We start from the raw sequence: 23,095 nt of genomic DNA, 5'->3' as shown, positions 1-23,095 counted from the left end.
CCGTTCTTGTCCCATAGAGAGACAAGTTATTTGTGAATGAGGTTGTTGAGGACAAATATGTTTAGAGAGCAAGGCATTTGAGCTGGGCCTTAAATAGTGCCTATGCTTTGGACAAGTAGAGGTGGGAGAAAGGACATTCCAGATAATGGGAGAGGCAAAAACAAAGGAAAATGGTGGAGGAAGGAAGAGTATGGGGTGTAGAATGCATGTGAAGGAGGCAGTATGAAAAGAGATCAGAGTCTGGGGGGCAAGTATGGCCTTGGAGATAGTTCAGATTCCTGGCTTATCTGGTGGCTATCTATTGAATTTACTTGGCAGCTTATTAAAAACACAGATACCTAGGGCACAGGTCTGAGTTGAGATCTGGGTCACTGCATTTTTATAATGCTTTCAGGATTTGCAGACGAGTTTGGGGGAACCATTGGTCTGATAAAAAGGACCGAAGGTCTGAATGAGGACTGTGGTGATAGAGAAGGAAAGGAAAGACAGATGAGACAAGGAAGGGTGAAATGGCTTTGGTGTTACAGATGGATATGTCCAAAAAGCATGTGAAAAGGTGGGACTTGGAGTTCAAGGGTGATGAGGGCGTTGGGGTTACTTTTTGCTGAAGATACGTGGACATCTTTGGGATCACCTACAGTTAGAGTATAGAGGTGAGGGGAGAAGAAATAACCCTGGTTGGGGAATGTCTGTCTTTACGGGGATGGACAGAATAAGGACCCTTCCAAAGTTACAGTGAGAGAGGAGGAAAAGAAACAAGATTTTTAGGGTCAGGAAAACTAAAAGAAATAACATGCTATGAAGGAGCCAACAGTCACCAGAATCATAGAGGTCAAGGCTGAGAAAGAAGAATTAGCCTTGGGATTTGATAACTTGGAGGTCATTGTTATCACCATCATTTTTGTTATTATTGCTTGTGTTATTTTATTTCCGTAGGCTGAGTTCCTGGAAGTGAAACGAGTCCTGGAGTAATTCTGTGTTTATGATTCTTGCTCCATATTGGCATACTGCTTTCCTAAAGAACTGTACTAATTTAAAATGCCACCAGCAGTATATGAGAGTGCCTCAGCTGCACTGAATGCTAGCATTACAAATGACAATTCTTTACTACTGCCTTCCAAGTATTTATCAGACATCTCTTTCTTATAACCAAAACCAAAAAAAAAGGTAAGAGCAAAGATATTCTTTAAGGGAAGAATATTAAGGCTGTCTACTCTGGAGTCTAAAAAAGATGGGAAGAAGAATGGAAACCACTAACTTGCTGCTGAACAGGAAGAAATTAACCACTCATCAGAGAACAAGGTTACACAAAACAGACATCATGTCTTTTACTCCTAAGTTATACTTTCAGCAGAGGGCCAGGGATTGTTTTGTTTTGTTTGTTTTGTTTGAATTTTCACTTCCCTCTACCTAATAAACTGAAACTGAGCAAATAAAATTGGGCCAATGTAGGGAGAATTTTATTAAGAAGCTGGATAGTGATGAATTGTTAAAAGGTTTAAAATATAAAGTTCTGTTAGTCTTTTAATAGGTCACTGCGAGTTTGAAGAATTTTGGCATTTTGCTTATTCTTTTTTTTTTTTTAAAGAAATATTGAAAAACAAATTTTCCCCAAATTATGAACTGTTACATGGTAGGCCTTTTTAGATGAGATGTCAGAGCCTACATTGTTTGGCATGTTTAGGATCAAATAGGTGAATGATTATTTTCCACAGTGTGGGAAGCTTCTGTACCTAGAATTTTGAAACAAAGTTAGGAAATGTGACCTTATAAGGTGTGTCCAGAACTGCCGATCCAACCATGGGACCATAGAGCCATGATGATGCCAGATTAGGTAAGGAATTATTGGGTTATTCAGGATCTGTGCAAATTGCAGGTTCCATACGAAAGAGATCCTCCGTTGGGCCCTCAGAGAGCTAACCTAAGAAATCAACCTACAATTGATGAGAGCAGACAAATACAACTCTTAAAAATAAGGAAACAAAACCAAGATGGTTTCCAAGACAGGAACACTGAACAAAATCTAATTGACAGAATTAAAGAAAGATTACATTCATCAAAACAGGTTCTGTTGGTCATCCCAAGAAATTAGGGAAAATGGAGGCTCTGGCAGCAGTGAGGGAGGTATGTCTAGTCTTGCTGAAAAATGTGGACATGGGCGTAGGACAGGGAGAAGCCGTAATAGTTAAACGTTCAGCTTCACTTGTTCTGATTCTAAAGATGCTGCTAAAATTGTCTGGCTTCCCAGGAAGCTGGTCTTCAAGGGGAGAAGACTTTGTCAGGCTTGTATAATTGCTCTGCCTGGCAGTTATTGTTCTCATGACAAATTGGTAAATTGGCATCTAAAATACAACTTACTAGATCTAGAAGTCTTATTAGAACTAGTAGACTAACTCAGCTGCCTAAAATAAACAAGGCACTGTTGAAAAATGAGTTTGTTATGTCCCAATCCTGCTCCATCTTTCAAACACCAGGTCGAATGGAATCTCTGATCTTTTCAAGAGGGAAGGTGTCTCCCTGCTCTGGCTTCCAAAGGATAATGAAAGTATAGTCCAGTGCCTGGCTGGCTGGCACAGAATAACCACTCACTGAAAGGAAATTATAGCTATCATTAGTATTGATCTTTCCTATGGCATTTACTTATTTTTTTCAGCTAACATTGAAACTTTGAACTTTGCCAGGCCCCGGGCAAGTGATTAGAACTACTTTTTTTCCTTATATATATTATCAGTATGCATGTCATTAGGTATAAATATTCATAGGTCTCATTCCTTTACTAAAATGTAAGATTCTTAAGTGCAAGTCCCATGTCCCACAGCATAACTGTGGTGCTTACATGACTTGTTTTACTTTCTGCCTTGTTCTGCTAAACTGTTATATGTTTTATCTCCGCATAAGAGTTGCAGTTTCCTTAGGGGTTCTTTTAATCCTCTAGCACAGTACTTTACGTATTAGGCTCTTAATAGGAATTTATTGAACAATTAAATGAATATTTTTATAAAAATATTCTGTCCCTGCATGCATTGATTGGTCCATTCCAGAGAGGACTGATAACTAGAACTAATTACTATAGTAAACAGGGTGATTTCTATATGAAAATATTTTGTGATAATATATTAAGTTCACATATATTTACTTACAATTTTACTACTTCTTTCATTTAAAAAATAAACTACCTGGCAAGATTTCAAACTGTCCAAGAAGCTGTGGGGAAACCATCATTGTACTTTCAATGATACAGTAAGTTGATGATAAGATGGTTAAAAAGTAAGAACTATGTGAGTTGGTTAAAGAAAAGTATTCCAGCTGGAGAAGAGAAAGCAGAAAGGCAGTTTAATAGTCATCTGACGTTTTAACATATCAGGCAGAAAAGAACCCTAAAGGGCCTCTAGGCCTGCACCCTCCTTTTGCTAAGGACAGCAGACTTTCCTGATGACACACAGTGGAGCCGCGCCCAGAACACAAGCCAAGACCCCTAGGCTGAGGTGAGGCCCTCTCCAAGGTGCTGCTATCTACAGGGAAGTTTTTCTGCAAGTTTGCACAGAAGGAATTCAGCAAACGTTTAATACACATTCCTAGGCTACCCTCGGAAACACACTGTTTATTCAGTGTACCGACTTTAAGTTCCTTTTCAAAGAAAAAGTGCATTCTGTGTAAGTCTGACCACTCCACAGATAATAATGGGAAAAATGAGAAGAAAAAATTAGCACACTTGATAGCACCCTCGGCTTGACTCCTTACCACACCGCTCGTTAATGGCAATGACTATGATTTCTTTTACTGAGTAACACATGTGTGACTGGGGTGGAGGGCAGGACTGTTGTGGGTTAGTGCCATAGACCTCCTTTGTTGTTCCGGCTGAGTAAAATGCAAACTCCACACTGCTAATCTGTGGACTTCTTAAGTGAGTGATTCTGAGAGAATCATCGTTTTTACTTCTTTAAGGATACAGTGAGTTCAGGTGAGCTGTCGGATAAATAACAGAATAGCTGTGACCACCTGGGAGCTGCCACATTCTTCACCTGCCTAGGAGGAACGAAAAAAAGGCCAATAAAAGTTGTCCCATCAGAAACCTGAGGGCAAAGGAGCTGAACGCATTCCTTATGAGGGAATGCTTCTCACAGTCATCCAGAGCCAGAGGCTGCTCCTCTGTCTATAGCCAAAGAAATATCCATAAAGGTAAAAGGTTTGATCCCCAGCGATACGTGAACAGCAAGGGTGAATCACTGTAATGGATTCGGTTACTTCCCCGATTTGAAAGGAGGTGATGGAATCAGCGTGCAGAGCCAAGGAGAGTTGCTTTCCTTGGACAGAGAATGAGTGCAGAGCAGTAGTTTTCACCGCTGGCTGCACATGAGAATCACCTGGAGAGTTTTAAAAAATCCAGATGCCTGGGTCCCACCTGAGACATTCTGATTTAATTGGTTTGAAAATGGCCTGGGCCTTAGGCCAGTCTTGAGTTAATCACTGGTTTAGGTACTGATGTATTTGAGGACCAGAGATGCTTTCTGCCTGCTGACTAATGGAAGCAATAGTCTAGCCCCGTCATTCTCTAAAGGTGGTTCCAGGGTCAGCTGTTAGCATTACCTGGGAACTTGTTAGAAATACAAATTCTCAGGCCCCACCCCAGAGCTACTGAAATCAAAATTCCTGGGGTAGAGGATCAGCATCTGTATTTTAACAGTCCCTCCAGGTTATTCTGACCCATGTGAGAATTTGAAAACTACTGATCTAAGTCCAGACCTTGCTACTCGAAGTGTGGTCCACAGACCAGCAGCATCTGCACCCCTTGGAGCTGTTAGAAATGTAGAATCTCAGGCCACCCCAGACCTACTAAATCAGAATCTGCATTTTTAACAATGTTCCCAGATATCTGTGCATTAAAGTTTGAGAAGCACTGGTCTAAGAAACAAGGGCCAATTTGTGTTCTCACTTTAGCTGTCATCTTTCAGTGCATTTAGGTAAGAGGACAAGGGCACGACCAGAACTAATAAGGGAAGCTATGAAACTGCATTCCGATACTTCTGCAGGAGGAGCTTAGGTGGGATCTTTACATACGTGGGGCACTGACTCAAAGAAACGTTGGGAGTAGTTATAGTGGATGTGGTATAGTAAGAGCAGCTACTGTTTATCGAATAATTACTTTGTATTTTATAGGTATAGTTGCATGTAGTCCCTATAGAAATCCAGAGAGAGACAGTCCATCCATCCATCCATTCATTCAACTAATACTGTATTATATAAACATGCATGCCAGGCATGGGTCTAGGCCTGTATCCCTATAATGTAGAGATATAGCTGCTCCTGTCATTATGAGGCTTAAGTCCAGAGTTAAACAACAAACAGTCATAAATAAACCGATGTATAATAAAATCATAGGTAAAGATACTTTATGAAGAAAGTAAAGCAGGATAAGAGAACGGGATGAAGAGTGACAAGGTAGTGTTGCTTGGGGTAGGGTGGTGAGAGAAGGAAAGCCTCTCTGGGCAGGTGACATTTGAGCCAAAAGACAGAAACAAGCAAAGGCATGAGCCACACAGCTCTTTGGGGGAAGAACATCAGGGAAGACACAGTGAGGGAGGGGGGCAGCACTTAGAGATAAATTGGGAAGATAGCTGCAAGCCAGGTCATGAATTGTCTCATAAGTCATGGTAAACCCTTACAGACAAGGAAACTGAGCAGGGCTTCTCAAACTTCAAGGTGCCCACAAATCACATCACCTGGGGCCTTATTAAACTGTAGTGTGGAGTCAGTGAGTCCGGGTGAGACCTGAGTCTTGGCATTTCCAACAAACTCCCTGAGGTGCTGATGCTCCTGGTCTGTGGGCCACACTCAGCAAGTAAAAGGGTGCAGGGGTTGCGAACTTAAGCAACATGCCCAGCGTCACACAGCTGGTAAGTCCCAGAGGCACGATTTGAGTCTCAGATGCCTGACCCCAAAGTCCCTACTGTCCATCGGTTGTCTACCAGGTACCTTTATGCCTGACTCACCTGTAATTACTTAACGTGCAGGGAATTTAAAGGTCCTGCCTGAGAAAGGTCCTTGTGTGCACTCTGTTCATGGAAGAGCTACTTATCTCCTTTAATGTGATGGAGAAATAACAAGGGAAATTGATAACTGTTGGTAACCTTGGTAACTATTGATACTTTGTGCTATCTCTTGTGAAATATTTAGAAGGTGTAAGGTATCCCTGGCATCTTTAGAGACAAATGATATTATTGCTGGTCACCATCTTGGTGTAATATATAAATAAAAAACAACAGAATACCCATGAGCCTCGAAATCCAACGCGTTGTATTTGCAGTAACTGACCCGAGGAAGCCAGTTATTCTCCTGGTTCTGCAGTCGTGTTGTACCTGGCCAGACTTCCCCAGATGCTCCTGCTGTGGCCCATTCGTACCCTTGCACTTGATTCTCATCATTGCATGGGAGATGCTTGTTGCTCCCCAGGTGTGACTGGGCTCTGGGGTATACATGAAGCAGTTTACATGCTGAAATCAATCAGGCTCCAGTGTAGAATGAAACAAAAGCAAAAAGGGTGTGTGTGAGTGGATGAATCTTTGAACATTTAGCTCTGGGCTTCCTTCCATGAAAACAGCCATAGCTTCCAGTATCAAACAGTTGTTCAAAGGAAAGGACAGTTCCTCACTTGCTCTTGTCACTTGATATTCACGGGGTCTTCCTGGCTCCTGGGGGTTGCCGGGGTGACAAAGTGGGGAGTTGTTCTGTGTATACATTGTATATGCCATTGCCTTGATGAATGACATGGTTTGGTTTGTTTCCCTCCCCTTTTGTTAATTCTCTGTGTTCTTTTTTCCTTTGTGCTGCACGATTAGGACCCTGCAGTGGGACACAGACCCCTCAGTGCTCCAGCTGCAGTCAGACTCAGAACTTGGGTATATGTCTGCTCTTTTGTTACTCCTTTTATTATTTCGTTGCTACAGGTGTGTTGAAATGCTGGAGCTGTTGTTGCTCTTGCTTTTTCCCTCTTTGTTGAATTTCCAGTTCGATAAGTTTATTTCCTTCTGCTAGTTTTCCTTATGAAGTTATGCTTTGAAGAAAGTTTCTCAAAGATGGCTTTTGATCTCCCCTTTTAATTCCTATTATTGCAAAATAGCCCTCCCCCAAAACAAAAATTACAAACATATCCCCGCGCCTCTGCTTCAAGGTGGGGCACGCAAGTTCTGTGAGGGCAGAGATGATTAACTTGATCCTAACCATCCTCCCCTTGACTAACAAGTTACCTGAAGTTAATCCTTGTCTAAAATCGGTATGAAAATGTTGTATCTTGTTTGTTTCCTTTCCTTTTCACTTTTTCGGGGACTCACAGTTAGCATTTAATTTGAATCAAGTTTGAATGTATAAAGATTCCTGTTAAAGAAAAAGCAGATTTGTTGAATGCCTCAGTATTAAGAAATCTCAAATATTTGATGATGGGTAATGTCTCCTGCATCCTAAAGATCATTTTTTTCAAGTGGAAATGTATGTTAAAAGGTAGCTTCAGAATTGAAAAGTCATCCACAGAGAATAAAACACACAGGCATTTCCTAGAAACTTAGTTTATTTCTCTTATAGGGTTGGAGTTAGCTTATATTCACATTTGAGATGTTTCCAGTGGGGTGCTTGTCCTAGCTGTGCGCAAGCTCAGGAGCACCGACTGTGTGCTTCTCTTTTCAGCTTGCTTTGGTGAATTCAGATCAGCTCGAAACCAGCCACGGTGAGGGTATTTACACCACAAAAATTGGCAAATGTTGCAAACCAGGGCTTGCTCCCTTTTCCTCAAGCCAGTTATTGAACATTTACCAACACGCCACTGGGTACCTCAGCATGTGAAAAATTTTATTACGGTATTTTGTGAAGCTATTACTTTTTCTTTTTAAATACAACCTAATGAATCCCAAAGTGGGTGTTTATTTATTTATTATTTATTTTGAATTTCCGAGATTCTTGGGCATGTATCTGTCTGTTTCTATCAATTTCAGTGCCTACCGTAGGCGTTCAAGGTTGAAGGGCTCTCTGTATGTTAGGTGAAATGCCATCTGCCTGTGTCCTTTTGTGTATGCAAAAGTTCTCTGCAGACTCACAACACTGCTAAGCCAAGGAAATATCCTAACACTTCAGGTAACTGATACACTATTTTTTTTAACACTACTAAATTTTTGGCTATTTAGTTATATAGTTCATTGTATGTTTTATTTCCATTTGTATTATTTAAATAACCAAGAAATATGGCTTAAATCAAGCTGAAAAACCCTGAATACATAGTATGTTACTATTCAGGAGAATTTCCGAGTGTAGTTCTTCAATATTTCATTGTGTTTTTTTCTAAAAAAAGGAGGCTAGAACTGGCAGAGACTTTACCTTATGCATTTAAATTAACAGATTTTTAAGACAGATTGTGACATTGGTAAATTACACTTGCTGGTGTGGAACAGTTAGGAATTCTCCTATTTATATCTGTTTTCCAGGCAAAAACTCAGTTTTTTTAAGAAGTTTTTTTCTGTGAAGTTTTTTTTATGAAGTTTACCTCAGGCAACAAGAGTTTTCTAGTGACAGTTTTATTTCCTCTTCTTGCTCTTTGGTATGAGGTTAACTGGCTCTGTCACTTGATATTTTTAACAGCTTTATTGAAGTATGATTAACATTAAAGAAATGACACACATTTAATGTATTCAAATTGATAAATTTTGAAGTATACACATTCATGAAATCATCACCACAATCAAGATAATAAGCATATTGATCATCCTCAAAAGTTTTCTCCTGCGCCTTTTTCATCTTCGCTCCTGCTTCTATCCACCCCCCAAACAACGGATCTGCCTTCTGTCACTGTCCATTAGTTTACATTTCCTAGAATGTTATATAAATGAAATCATGCAGTAGGTACTCTTTTGACTGACTTCTTTTACTCAGAATAATTATTTCAAGATTCATTCATGTAGATGTGTATCAGCAGTTCATTCCTTATTTTTGCTGACTAGTTCATTGTATGGACATACCACACTTTGTTTATCCGGTCCCTTTTTTTTCTTTTTTTAACATCTTTATTGGAGTATAGCTGCTTTACATTGTTGTGTTAGTTGCTGCTGTATAACAAAGTGAATCAGCTATACGTATACATATCTCCCCATATCCCCTCCCTCTTGCGTCTCCCTCCCACCCTCCCTATCCCACCCCTCTAGGTAGTCACGAAGCACGAGCTGATCTCCCTTTGCTATGCAGCTGCTTCCCACTAGCTATCTGTTTTACATTTGGTAGTGTACATATGTCCATGCCACTCTCTCACTTCCTCCCAGCTTACTCTTCCCCCTACCCATGTCCTCAAGTCCATTCTCTATGTCTGCATCTTTATTCCTGTCCTGCCCCTAGGTTCTTCAGAACTTTTTTTTTTTTTAGATTCTATATATACGTGTTAGCATACGGTATTTGTTTTTCTCTTTCTGACTTACTTCACTCTGTATGACAGACTCTAGGTCCATCCACCTCACTACAAATAACTCAATTTTGTTTCTTTTTATGGCTGAGTAATATTCCATTGTATATACGTGCCACATCTTCTTTATCTATTCATCTGTTGATGGACACTTAGGTTGCTTCCATGTCCTGGCTACTGTAAATAGTGCTGCAATGAACATTGTGGTACATGACTCTTTTTGAATTATGTTTTTCTCAGGGTATATGCCCAGTAGTGGGATTGCTGGGTCATATGCTAGTTCTCTTTTTAGTTTTTTAAGGAACCTCCACACTGTTCTCCATAGTGGCTGTACCAATTTACATTCCCACCAACAGTGCAAGAGGGTTCCCTTTTTTTCACACCCTCTCCAGCATTTATTGTTTGTAGATTTTTTGGTGATGGCCATTCTGACCGGTGTGAAGTGATACCTCACTGTAGTTTTGATTTGCATTTCTCTAATAATTAGTGATGTTGAGCATCCTTTCATGTGTTTATTGGCAATCTGTGTATCTTCTTTGGAGAAATGTCTATTTAGGTCTTCTGCCCATTTTTGGATTGGTTTGTTTGTGTTTTTGATATTGAGCTGCATGAGCTGCTTGTATATTTTGGAGATTAATCCTTTGTCAGTTGCTTCATTTGCAAATATTTTCTCCCATTCTGAGGGTTGTCTTTTCATCTTGTTTATGGTTTCCTTTGTTGTGCAAAAGCTTTTAAGTTTCATTAGGTCCCATTTGTTTATTTTTGTTTTTATTTCCATTACTCTAGGAGGTGGGTCAAAAAGGATCTTGCTGTGATTTATGTCATAGGGTGTTCTGCCTATGTTTTCCTCTAAGAGTTTTATAGTGTCTGGCCTTACATTTAGGTCCTTAATCCATTTTGAGTTTACTTTTGTGTATGGTGTTAGGGAGTGTTCTAATTTCATTCTTTTACATGTAGCTGTCCAGTTTTCCCAGCACCACTTATTTATTTATTTATTTTTAAAATTAATTAATTTATTTGTTTTTATTTTTGGCTGTGTTGGGTCTTCATTGCTGTGCGAGGGCTTTCTCTAGCCGCAGAGAGCAGGGGCTACTCTTTGTTGCGGTGCACGGGCTTCTCATTGCGGTGGCTTCTCTTGTTGCAGAGCACGGGCTCTAGGCTCGTGGGCTCAGTAGTTGTGGCTTGAGGGCTCTAGAGCGCAGGCTCAGTAGTTGTGGCGCACGGGCTTAGTTGCTCCGCGGCACGTGGGGTCTTCCCAGACCAGGGGTTGAACTCGTGTCCCCTGCATTGGCAGGCAGATTCTTAACGACCGCACCACCAGGGAAGCCCCAGCACCACTTACTGAAGAGGCTGTCTTTTCTCCATTGTATATTCTTGTCTCCTTTATCAAAGATAAGGTGACCATATGTGTGTGGGTTTATCTCTGAGCTTTCTATCCTGTTCCATTGATCTATATTTCTGTTTTTGTGTCAGTACCATAATGTCTTGATTACTATAGCTTTGTAGTATAGTCTGAAGTCCGGGAGCCTGATTCCTCCAGCTCCGTTTTTGTTTCTCAAGATTGCTTTGGCTATTCGGGGTCTTTTGTGTTTCCATACAGATTGTGAAATTTTTTGTTCTAGTTCTGTGAAAAATGCCAGTGGTAGTTTGATAGGGATTGCATTGAATCTGTAGATTGCTTTGGGTAGTATAGTCATTTACACAATGTTGATTCTTCCAATCCAAGAACATGGTATATCTCTCCATCTGTTTGTATCGCCTTTAATTTCTTTCATCAGTGTCTTATAGTTTTCTGCATACAGGTCTTTTGTCTCCTTAGGTAGGTTTATTCCTACATATTTTATTCTTTTTGTTGCAGTGGTGAATGGGAGTGTTTCCTTAATTTCTCTTTCAGATTTTTCATCATTAGTGTATAGGAATGCAAGAAATTTCTGTGCATTAATTCTGTATCCTGCTACTTTACCAAATTAATTGATTAGCTCTAGTAGTTTTCTGGTAGCATCTTTAGGATTCTCTGTGTATAGTACCATGTCATCTGCAAACAGTGACAGTTTTACTTCTTCTTTTCTGATTTGGATTCCTTTTATTTCTTTTTCATCTCTGATTGCTGTGGCTAACACTTCCAAAACTATGTTGAATAATAGTGGTGAGAGTGGGCAACCTTGTCTTGTTCCTGATCTTAGTGGAAATGGTTTCAGTGTTTCACCATTGAGAACTATGTTGGCTATGGGTTTGTCATATATGGCTTTTATTATGTTGAGGTAAGTTCTGTCTATGCCTACTTTCTGTAGAGTTCTTATCATAAATGGGTGTTGAATTTTGTCAAAAGCTTTCTCTGCATCTATTGAGATGATCATATGGTTTTTCTCCTTCAATTTGTTAATATGGTGTATCACATTGATTGATTTGCGTATATTGAAGAATCCTTGCATTACTGAGATAAACCCCACTTGATCATGGTGTATGACCCTTTTAATGTGCTGCTGGATTCTGTTTGCTAGTATTTTGTTGAGGACTTTTGCACCTATGTTCATCAGTGATATTGGCCTATAGTTTTCTTTTTTTTAACATCTTTGTCTGATTTTGGTATCAGGGTGATGATGACCTTGTAGAATGAGTTTGGGAGTGTTCCTCCCTCTGCTATATTTTGGAAGAGTTTGAGAAAGATAGGTGTTAGCTCTTCTCTAAATGTTTGATAGAATTCACCTGTGAATCCATCTGGTCCTGGGCTTTTGTTTGTTGGAAGATTTTTAATCACAGTTTCAATTTCAGTGCTTGTGATTGGTCTGTTTATATTTTCTGTTTCTTCCTGGTTCAGTCTCGGGAGGTTGTGTTTTTCTAAGAATTTGTCCATTTCTTCCAGGTTGTCCATTTTCTTGGCATACAGTTCCTTGTAGTAATCTCTCATGATCCTTTGTATTTCTGCAGTGTCAGTTGTTACTTCTCCTTTTTCATTTCTAATTCTATTGATCTGAGTCTTCTCCCTTTTTTTCTTGATGAGTCTGGCTAATGGTTTATCAATTTTGTTTATCTTCTCAAAGAACCAGCTTTTAGTTTTATGTATCTTTGCTATCATTTCCTACTTTTCTTTTTCATTTATTTCTGATCTGATCTTTATGATTTCTTTCCTTCTGCTAACTTTGGGGTTTTTTTGTTCTTCTTTCTCTGATTGCTTTAGGTGTAAGGTTAGGTTGTTTATTTGAGATTTTTCGTGCTTCTTGAGGTAGGATTGTATTGCTATAAATTTCCCTCTTAGAACTGTTTTGCTGCATCCCATAGGTTTTGGGTCGTCGTGTTCTCATTGTCATTTGTTTCTAGGTATTTTTTGATTTCCTCTTTGATTTCTTCAGTGATCTCTTGGTTATTTAGTAGCATATTGTTTAGCCTCCATAGGTTTGTATTTATTACAGTTTTTTTTCTGTAATTGATATCTAGTCTCAGTGTTGTGGTCAGAAAAGATACTTGATACGAGTTCAATTTTCTTTTCCTTTTTTAAAAAATTAATTAATTAATTAATTTTTGGCTGTGTTGGGTCTTCGTTGCTGCGTGTGAGCTTTCTCTAGTTGTGGAGAGCAGGGGCTACTCTTTGTTGCAGTGCGTGGGCTTCTCATTGCAGTGGCTTCTCTTGTTGCAGAGCATGGGCTCTAGGCACGTAGGCTTCAGTAGTTGTGGCATGCAGGCTCAGTAGTTGTAGCTCACGGGCTATGTAGCAGAGGCTCAGTAGTTGTGGCGCACGGACTTAGTTGCTCTGCAGCATGTGGAATCTTCCTGGACCAGGGCTCAAACCCATGTCCCCTGCATTAGCAGGTGGATTCTTAACCATTGTGCCACAAGGGAAGTCTGATTTCAATTTTCTTAAATTTACCAAAGCTTGATTTGTGACCCAAGATATGACCTATCCTGGAGAATGTTCCATGAGCACTTGAGAAGAAAGTGTATTCTGTCGTTTTTGGATGGAATGTCCTATAAATATCAATTAAGTCCATCGTGTTTAATGTATCATTTAAAGTTTATGTTTCCTTATTTATTTTCATTTTGGTTGATCTGTCCATTGGTGAAATTGGGGTGTTCAAGTCCCCTACTATGATTGTGTTGCTGTCGATTTCCCCTTTTATGGCTGTTAGCATTTGCCTTATGTATTGAGGTGCTCCTATGTTGGGTGCATAAATATTTACAATTGTTATATCTTCTTCTTGGATTGATCCCTTGATCATTATGTAGTGCCTTTCTTTGTCTCTTGTTATAGTTTTTATTTTAAAATCTATTTTATCTGATATGAGAATTGCTACTCCAGCTTTCTTTTGATTTCCATTTTCATGGGATACCTTTTTCCATCCCCTCACTTTCAGTCTGCATGTGTCCCTAGGTCTGAAGTGGGTCTCTTGTAGACAGCATATATATGTGTCTTGTTTTTGTATCCATTCATCCAGTCTGTGTCTTTTGGTTGGAGCATCTAATCCATTTACATTTAAGGTAATTATTGATATGTATGTTCCTATTACCGTTTTCTTAATTGTTTTGGGTTTGTTTTTGTAGGTCTTTTCCTTCTCCTGTGTTTCCTGCCTAGAGAAGTTCCTTTAGCATTTGTTGTAAAGCTGGTTTGGTGGTGCTGAATTCTCTTAGCTTTTGCTTGTCTGTAAAGGTTTTAATTTCTCCATTGAATCTGAATGAGATCCTTGCTGGGTAGAGTAATCTTGGTTGTAGCTTTTTCCTTTTCATCACTTTAAATATGTCCTGCCACTCCCTTCTGGCTTGCAGAGTTTCTGCTGAAAGATCAGCTGTTAACCTTATGGGGATTCCCTTGTATGTTATTTGTTGCTTTTCCTTTGCTGCTTTTAATATTTTTCTTTGTATTTAATTTTTGATAGTTTGATTAATATGTGTCTTGGCATGTTTCTCCTTGGATTTATACTGTATGGGACTCTCTGTGCTTCCAGGACTTGATTGACTATTTCCTTTCCCGTATTAGGGAAGTTTTCAACTATAATCTCTTCAAATATTGTATCAGTCCCTTTCTTTTTCTCTTCTTCCAGGACCCCTATAATTCGAATGTTGTTGCGTTTAATGTTGCCCCAGAGGTCTCTGAGACTGTCCTCAATTCTTTTCCTTCTTTTTTCTTTATTCTGCTCTGTGGTAGTTATTTCCACTAGTTTATCTTCCAAGTCACTTATCCTTATTCCTCAGTCATTCTGCTATTGATTCCTTCTAGAGAATTTTTAATTTCATTTATTGTGTTGTTCATCATTGTTTCTTTGCTCTTTAGTTTTTCTAGGTCCTTGTTAAATGTTTCTTTTATATCCTCCATTCTATTGCCACGATTTTGGATCATCTTTACTATCATTACTCTGAATTCTTTTTTCAGGTAGACTGACTATTTCCTCTTCATTTGTTTGGTCTGGTGGGTTTTTACCTTGCTCCTTCATCTGCTGCATATTTCTCTGTCTTCTCAGTTTGCTCAGCTTATTGTGTTTGGGGTCTCCTTTTTGCAGGCTGCAGGTTCATAGTTCCTGTTGCTTTTGGTGTCTGCCCCTAGCGAGTAGGGTTGGTTTAGTGGGTTGTGTAGGCTTCCTGGTAGAGAGGACTGGTGCCTGTGTTCTGGTGGATGAGGCTGGATCTTGTCTTTCTGGTGGGCAGGACCGCATCTGGTAGTGTGTTTTGGGGTGTCTGTGAACTTAGTACGATTTTAGGCAGCCACTCTGCTAATGGTTGGGGTTGTATTCCTGTCTTGCTAGTTGTCTGGCATGGGCTGTCCAGTACTGGAGCTTGCTGGTCGTTGAGTGGAGCTGGGTCTTAGTGTTGAGATGGAGATCTCTGGGAGAGCTCTCACCGATTGATATTACATCGGGCCAGGAGGTCTCTGGTGGTCCAGTGTCCTGAACTTGGCTGTCCCACCTCAGAGGCTCAGGCCTGACACCCGGCTGGAGCACCAAGACCCTGTCAGCCACACGGCTCTCAACTTGGTACGAGGGATGCTTGCTAGTGAATTAAGGTGCAAAAAAAGACACAAGGCATAAATACCTCAATCTTATATTTTAAGTTTTGAATAACTCTGGTGGGTAGAAATCCAGACTCGAATGAGAAACAGCACACACCTTATGTTCCAGGCACTTTGCTCTGCTTTGATTTCCTTGTCTTCAAGGAGCACACAGTCCACAAAGGTAGTGCGTGTGGTGCCAACTCTCTGGTTCCACCTATCTGGTCACTTTTTGGTGTACATTTGGGTTGTTTCCAGTTTTCCCCATTACAAATAAAAATGCTATGAGCATTCATGTAGAAATATTTTTATGCAATATGCTTTCATTTCTTTTGGGTAAATATCACTAAGTATAATGGCTGAATTGTGTAGAGAATGTATATTTAACTTAAAATGTCAAACTGTTTTCAAAGTGGTTTTACCATTATATACATTCTCACTAGTAGTGTATGAGAGCCTCAGTTCCTCCACATTCTTGACAACACTTGGTTTGTTGACATATAACTGTTCATAGTATATCTTACGATTGTTTTGTATCTCTGTGGTTGGTTGTTATTTCACCTCTTTCATTTCTCATTTTGTTTATTTGGGTCCTCACTCTTTTCTTCTTGATGAGTCTGGCTAAAAGTTTATCAATTTTGTTTATCTTTTCAGAAAACCATCTCTTGGTTTCATTGATTTTCTCTATTGTTTCTTCTTCTCTGTTTTATTTATTTCCTGTCTGATCTTTATTGTTTCCTTCCCTCCGCTGGCTTTGGGCTTTCTTTGTTCTTTTTCTAAGTCCTTTAGATGGTAAGTTATGTTGTTTATTTGAGATTTTTCTTGTTTCTTGAGGAGGGTCTGTATCACTATAAGCTTTCCTCATAAAAGTGATTTTGCTGCATCCCATAGGTTTTGAAATATGTGTTTCCATTTCCATTTGTCTCAGGGTATTTTCTGATTTCCTCTTTGATTTCTTCATTGAGCCATTGTTTTTTTTAGTAGCATGTTGTTTAGTCCCATGTGTTTGTGTTTTTCCCATTTTCTTTCTGTAATTGATTCCTAGTTTCATACCATTGTGGTCAGAAAAAAAAAAATGCTTGAAAAAAAAAAAAAGAAAAAATGCTTGATATAATTATACTCTCTTAAATTTGCTGACACTAGTTTTGTGGCCTAGGATGTGATCTATCCTGGAAAACATTCCATGTGCACTTGAAAAGAATGTGTATTCTGCTGTTATTGGATGGAATGTCCTATAGATTCCATTAAGTTCAACTTGTCTAGTGTGTCATTTAAGACTATGTTTCCCTGTTGATTTTCTGTCTGGAAATCTGTCCATTGATGTCTGTGGGGTGTTAAAGTCTCCTACTATTATTGTATTCCTGGCAATTTCTCCCTTTATGACTGTTAGTATTTGTTTTGTATATTTAGGTGCTCCTATATTGAGGGCATATATGTTTGTTTGTTTTTTAAAAAAATTTATTTATTTATTATTTTTGGCTGTGTTGGGTCTTTGTTGCTGTGTGCGGGCTTTCTCTAGTTGCAGCGAGCGGGGGGGTTACTCTTCGTCACAGTGCATGGGCTTCTCATTGCGGTGGCTTCTCTTGTTGTGGAGCACGGGCTGTAGAGCGCACGGGCTTCAGTAGATGCAGCACATTGGCTCAGTAGTTGTGGCTCATGGGCTTAGATGCTCCGCAGCATGTGTGATCTTCCCGGACCAGGGCTCAAACCTGTGTCCCCTGCATTGGTAGGCGGATTCCTAACCACTGCGCCCCCAGGGAAGCCCGAGGGCATATATGTTAACAGGTGTAATATCCTTTTTGTATTGATCCCTTTATCATTATATAATGTCCTTCTTTGTCTTTCTTTATGGACTTTGTTTAAAGTCTATTTTGTCTGATATGGGTATTGCTACTCCTGCTTTCTTGCCATTTTTCTTTGCATGAAATATCTTTTCAAAGATATTTGAAAAAGATATTTGATGGTCCCTTTTCAAAGGGACCATCCTCTCCCTTTCGGTCTGTGTTTGTCTTTAGCTCTGAAGTGAGTCTTTTGTAAGCAGTATATAGATAGGTGTTGTTTTTTACTCAGTCAGCCACCTTTTGTCTTTTGATTAGAGCATTTAGTCCATTAACATTTGAAGTAATTATTAATAGGTATGTACTTATTTCCATTTTATTACTTGTTTTCTGGTTGGTTTTGTAGTTTTTCTGTGTTCTTCTTTTTGTTTCTTCCCTTGAGGTTTGATACTTTTCATTAGTTGCATGCTTGTGTTCCTTTCTCTCTGTTTTTATGTATCATTAAGTTTTTGATTTGTGATTACTATGGAGTTCATATATGCTGACCTTTATATGTACTTGTTTTAATCTGGTAGTCATTTAAGTTGAAACACATTTTAAAGGATCTACATTTTTTTTTTTACTCCTCTCTCCCACATTTTGTGTTTTTGATGTCATATTTTACATTTTCATGTTTATCCCTTAACTGTTTATTGTAGTTATACTTAACAATTTTAAAAAATCTTTATCCTAGCTTATTTAAGTGTTTGATCCTTAGCATTTACTATATATTTGCCTTTACTAGTGAGATTTTTTTCTTTCCTATAGATTCTTCTTGTTATAGACTTTTCTTTACCACTTAGAGAATACCCTTTAACATTTCTTATAGGGTAGGTTTAGTACTGATGAATTCTTTTAGTTTTTACTTGTCTGAGAAGTTCTTTGTCTCTCCTTCAATTCTAAATGATAATTTTGCTGGGTTGAGTATTCTAGATTGCAGGGTTTTCCTTTTTAGGACTTTGAATATATCATGCCCCACTCTCTTTTGGCCTGCAAAATTTCTTCAGAAAAATCATCAGATAGTCTTATGGGGGTTCCCTTGTATATGACTCTTTGTTTTTCTCTTGCTACCTTTAGAATTCCCTTTTTTTTCTTTTACTTTTGCCGTTTTAAATTATGATATGTCTTGGTATGTGTCTGTTTGGGTTCACCTTGTTTGGGACCCTCTGTGCTTCCTGTACCTGGATATTCGTTTCCTTCTTCAGGTTTGAGAAATTTTCAGCCATAATTTCATCAAATACGTTCTTGATCCCCTTCTCTCTCTCCTCTACTTCTGGGGCCCCTATAATGTGAATGTTGGTATGCTTCATTTTATCTCGGAGATCTCTTAAACTCTTCTCATTTTCAAATTTTAATTTTCTTTTTGCTGTTCTAATTGGGTGATTTCCATTATTCTATCTTCCAGATCACTTGTGCATTCTTCTGTATTGCCTAATTTGCTATTCATTCCTTCTAGTGTGTTTTTCATTTCAGTTATTGTATTCGTCAGTTCTGATCCTTTTTTATACTTTCTAGTTCCTTGTTAAAACTCTCACTCTGTTTATTCCTTTCCCTAATTCAGTTAGCATTTTTATTACTACTGCTTTGAATTTTTGAATTATTTACCTGGTATATTGTTTATTTCTATTTCATTATTTATTTTTTTCAGGGTTTTTCTCTTGCTCTTTCAACTGAGACCAGTTCCTCTGTCTTATCATTTTCCTAAACTTTCTCTGTCTCTATGAAATTAGGTGAAATAGTTACCTATTGTAGTCTTGAAGGGGTGTCCTCATGTGGGTGTGTCCCTATACTGTCTATGTGTGCCTGGTAGCTTTGGTTGGGAGCTAGATTTGATGTGAACACAAATTATGTCTTTTCTCATGGTGTACTGGCAGGTATCACCTTGGTTGGAGGTGGAGCTGGAGAAAGGGGCTTTGGCTGGGGTCAGGTGTGAGCCAGGGCTTACCATTTGCTCAGTGGTTGTCTCCACCCTATCAGGAGCAGGGTCAGGTCCCAACTTGCTGAAGCAGAAGCTCTGAGGGGTCGGGTCTGTGCTGGTTCTGTTCCCTTTAAGTGTGAGCTCTTCCTGCTCCCAGCACCAGGACTTTTGCCCCAGAGGGGAGCAGTGCTGGAACAAGAGGCACCCATGCAGGCTTTTGGTGTGATGGGGCACAGACTGCAGCTGTGTGGCTCCATACAGAGGTTGGGGCTGCTTATGATGCTCTGCCTGTGCGGTTGCCAGTAATGGCTGCCTCCACCCTGCTCAGACCCTGCTTTGGGGTCTGAGTCTTCTTTATCCTTCATGTCCATTCTCTTCCCTCAGTCTGTACCACTGCCACCCTGGTGTGACGCTGTGCTGCAGGGCAGGCAGTGCCCGTGTGGGCCCTTCACATGTGTTGCGGCATGGGCTACAGTGGTCTGGCCATGACCAGAGGTCAGGGCTGCTTCTGATGCGCTGCCTGTGCGAGTGCCAGTAATGGCTGCCCCTGCCCTTTTCAGACGCTGCCTCAGGTCTGAGCCACCACTGTGTCTGACGGCTAAACTCTCTCCTCAGCTGTGGCAGCCCTCGCTCCAGTGTGGAGCTGCAGTGTGAAGCAAGTGGGGCTGGAGCATTAGCTTGGCTCAGGCAGGGGCAGGCACCCAGGGTAGTTGCAGTAAACCAGTCAGCTGCCTGCGTGGTTCCAATACGCCTTCTCTACCTTGCTTTGGGAGTAAGCACTCGTGCATGTACTCCTCATGCTTCACTCATCTGTGCTTCCCACAGCCCTCCTGCCGGTCCCACTGGCCCTCCAACCAGCCAAGGGAGCTCATCTTCCCTGTGTTGGACCCCAGGGCTGGGGTGCCCAACATGTGGCTTGAAGAAGTCACTCCCAGGGAGGATCTCCACCCATGTACTCTCACTTGTCCTCTGAGCCCCCTCACAGGGGTACAGGCCCTGACCTGATGGCGTCTCTTCCTTTCCTACCCAATTCCGTCTTTCTTACAGCCTTTGTTGTACAGGAGTCTTTCTGCTAGTGTCCAGTGAGAATTGTTCCACATGTAGATGTGTTTTTGATGTGTATATGGTGTGGGGTGAGTTCCACATCCCTCTACTCCACCATCTTGATCAGCCAATTATCTTTGAAAGGGATTTAAATAGTAAGGAAAATATCTTACATATTTACCCACGTAGTCAATACTTTTCTGATGTCCTTCCTTGGTGTAGATCCATATTTCCATCTGACATCATTTTACTTCTGTCTGGTAGATATCCTTTAACACTTCATATAGTTAGGACCTTCTGTTAAGGTGTTCTTTTAGCTTTTTATGTCTTAAACGTCTTTGTTATATCTTTATTTTTGACATATGTTTTAACTGAGTATAGAATTCTAGGTTGACAGTCTTTTTCTTCCAGTACTTCAGAAATGTTGCTTCATTGTCTTCTCACTTGCATTGTTTTTGACCAGAAATATGCTCTCATCCCTTTCTTTATTTCTCTGAGTATAATGTCTTTTTTTTCCTGGATGCTTTTGCAGTGTTCTCTTTTTCATTGATTTTGAGCAATTTGATTATGATATACCTAGATGTAGTTTTCTTCATGCTTCCTATGCTTGGGGTTCATTGAGATTCTTGGATCATTGGGTGTATAGTTTTCAACAAATATGGAAAAATGTGTCCATTATTTTTTCAAATTTTTTTTCTATTTTCTCTTCTTCTGCTAACTCAAATGACATATATATGAGGTAATGAGGTTTTCCCCTAGTTAACTTGCTCCATCTACTTTTCCTTTACTACCTGTGTTTTATTTTGGATAGTTTCTCTTGATATATTTTGTGTTCACTAATCTTTTGTTTTGCAATTTCTAATATTCCATGAAGCCTACTCAGTAAATTTATAATTTCATACATTGTAATTTTCATCTCTAAAAGTTCAATTTGTGTCTTTTTAAAAAAAATCTTCCATTGTTTCTACTCAAATTTTTAACACATGAAATACAGTTTTATTAACTAATATCCTCACTTGCTGTCCCATCATCTGTATTAGTTTTGGATCAGTTTCAATTGATTGACTTATCTCTTCATTGTAGTTTTCCTTCTTCTTTGCATGTCTGCTGATTTTTGGTTGATGTCAGACATTGTGAATATTACTTGGTTAGGTGTTAGATATATTTGAATTCCTATAAATCTTGAGATTTGTTCTGAGATACAGTCAATTCACTTGGAAACACTTTCTTTCAAGTCTTGTTTTTATGATTTGTTAGTTGGGACTGGAGCAGTACTCAGTCTATGGCTAATTAATTCTGGTATTGAGGCAAGACCCTTATGTGTATTCTGTACAATGCCCCATACATCTTGAGGTTTTCCTGCCTGGGAACAGGTGGGTGGGAACAGGCACATTCCTGTTCCTGTGTGAGTGCCCAGAACTGTTACCTCTAATTCCTTCAGGTAGTTCTTCCCTTGGCCTCAGGTAGTTTCCTCACGTACATGTGCTGATCAGTACTAAGCTGAATCCTCAAGGGTATCCTCTGAAGGTGTAGGTTTTCTCTTTGTGATTTTTCTTCTCTCTGTTATTTTGTACTGTAAAGTCTAGCTGCCGTGGTCACCCTGGACTCTTAGCTCTGTCTTCTCAACTTAATGAGTCTGTTGGATTTCACTTGGGTTCTCTCCCTGCATCACACATGGCCTTAAAACTCTCAATGCAGTAAGTATGGGGAATTATAGGACTCATCTTATGTTTCCCTTCTCTCATGTATCCCTTTCCTTCATTGCTTGACCTTTAGTGTCTTGCAGACTGTTGTTTCATTCAAACTGCTGTCCTTTTTTTGGTTGCTTCAGGTGGAGGATAAATCTGGTCTGTGTTACTCCATCTTGGCCAGAAGCACAAATGTTGTGTCACTTTCGTATGCTTTGTATGTTAGCTATGTGATCAGCAAAACAAGTGGCAACATAGAGAAATCAGGGCAAAAAAAAATAGCTTCAAGAAAATTGTAAATAAAATGAGAAAATAAGTGTAACTCATCTTATTTTTCACCAGGCAGCTGCTTATGAAAGTACCCAAAATACTTTTATTTCTAAGGCTATTATAATAATTGAGTGAATTGAAGATGGTAGAAGTAAAAAATGAAATAATGAGATAAAAAGAGTAAGTTAAAAGATCATGGGATAGAAAGTCTATATTGACTGGGAAGTGAATAAATGTCATTGAAATTTGGAGTTGCAATGGGCAAGTTTGAGGGAAGGATTATATTTCAAATGTTTTTTGTTGTCTTATGAAGGGAACGTACGGGCGAATGCCACCATGAGATTGCCGGTCTTTAGGGAGATATGTTGAGTAAGCAAAAGGGGAGTCGGGCAGGGAGACAGAGATTCTCAATGGTGAGCAGACATCAGTGAGTAATGAGAGTGTTTTGTGGCCCTTCACATCAAATTGTTGAGCTCAATAACATATAGGAATATGTAGTGGCTTCCGATTTTATTGAAGCCTCACAACTATATTTCCTCTATGTCTTAGTATATTAAACCCTTAGTAGGGTTTTTGAAATACTTGGAAGCAAAGCGAGAATGAGGAAAAACTGAAGCTGTGAAGGACTTGGCTGTTCCTTCCCTCAAGGAGGAACTTAGAGATTCCTTCAGTCCTTGGGAGACTTTGTTAGAAGGTGGTGGTGACCTCTTCTTCTCTCAGCCTTCTCTTCTGCCTCTTGTTTTGGCTGAAAGAGAGGGTGCGTATTACTCCTGAATCCACCAGGCACCATCCCAAACTGCTGTGGCAGAGCAGAGTGATCACTCTGTTAAGAATAGAAGTTAAACCAACTCTCTAAAGGCACCAGAAAAAACACATATCCTTCAAGATGGTGGTAGGTGTTTGAGAAAATCTCACCTGCCAGTTCTAGAGGTCTTTTCATGTTTTCAAGTT

The 23,095-nt window shown here is 39.6% G+C and overlaps 1 protein-coding gene across 4 annotated transcripts in view; it reads left to right on the top strand.

Moving 5' to 3' along the window:
• Window positions 1-23,095, top strand: part of DYNC1I1 (dynein cytoplasmic 1 intermediate chain 1) — a 334,077-nt gene that overhangs the window by 57,915 nt on the left and 253,067 nt on the right. For 2 of the 4 annotated variants that reach the window (XM_082471864.1, XM_082471863.1), the window contains exon 5: window positions 6,837-6,896. The exons of the other annotated variants lie outside the window; for them this stretch is intronic. In XM_082471864.1, coding sequence (XP_082327990.1) covers window positions 6,837-6,896 — 60 coding nt within the window. The remainder of the gene's footprint in view (window positions 1-6,836; window positions 6,897-23,095) is intronic. 4 annotated transcript variants of the gene reach the window in all.

The sequence above is a fragment of the Balaenoptera physalus genome, assembly GCF_965194825.1.
Source record: "Balaenoptera physalus genome assembly, chromosome: 8".
Lineage (NCBI taxonomy): Eukaryota > Metazoa > Chordata > Mammalia > Artiodactyla > Balaenopteridae > Balaenoptera > Balaenoptera physalus.
The sequence above is the reverse complement of the archived record's forward strand: the minus strand, read 5'-3'. Positions and strand labels throughout refer to the sequence as shown.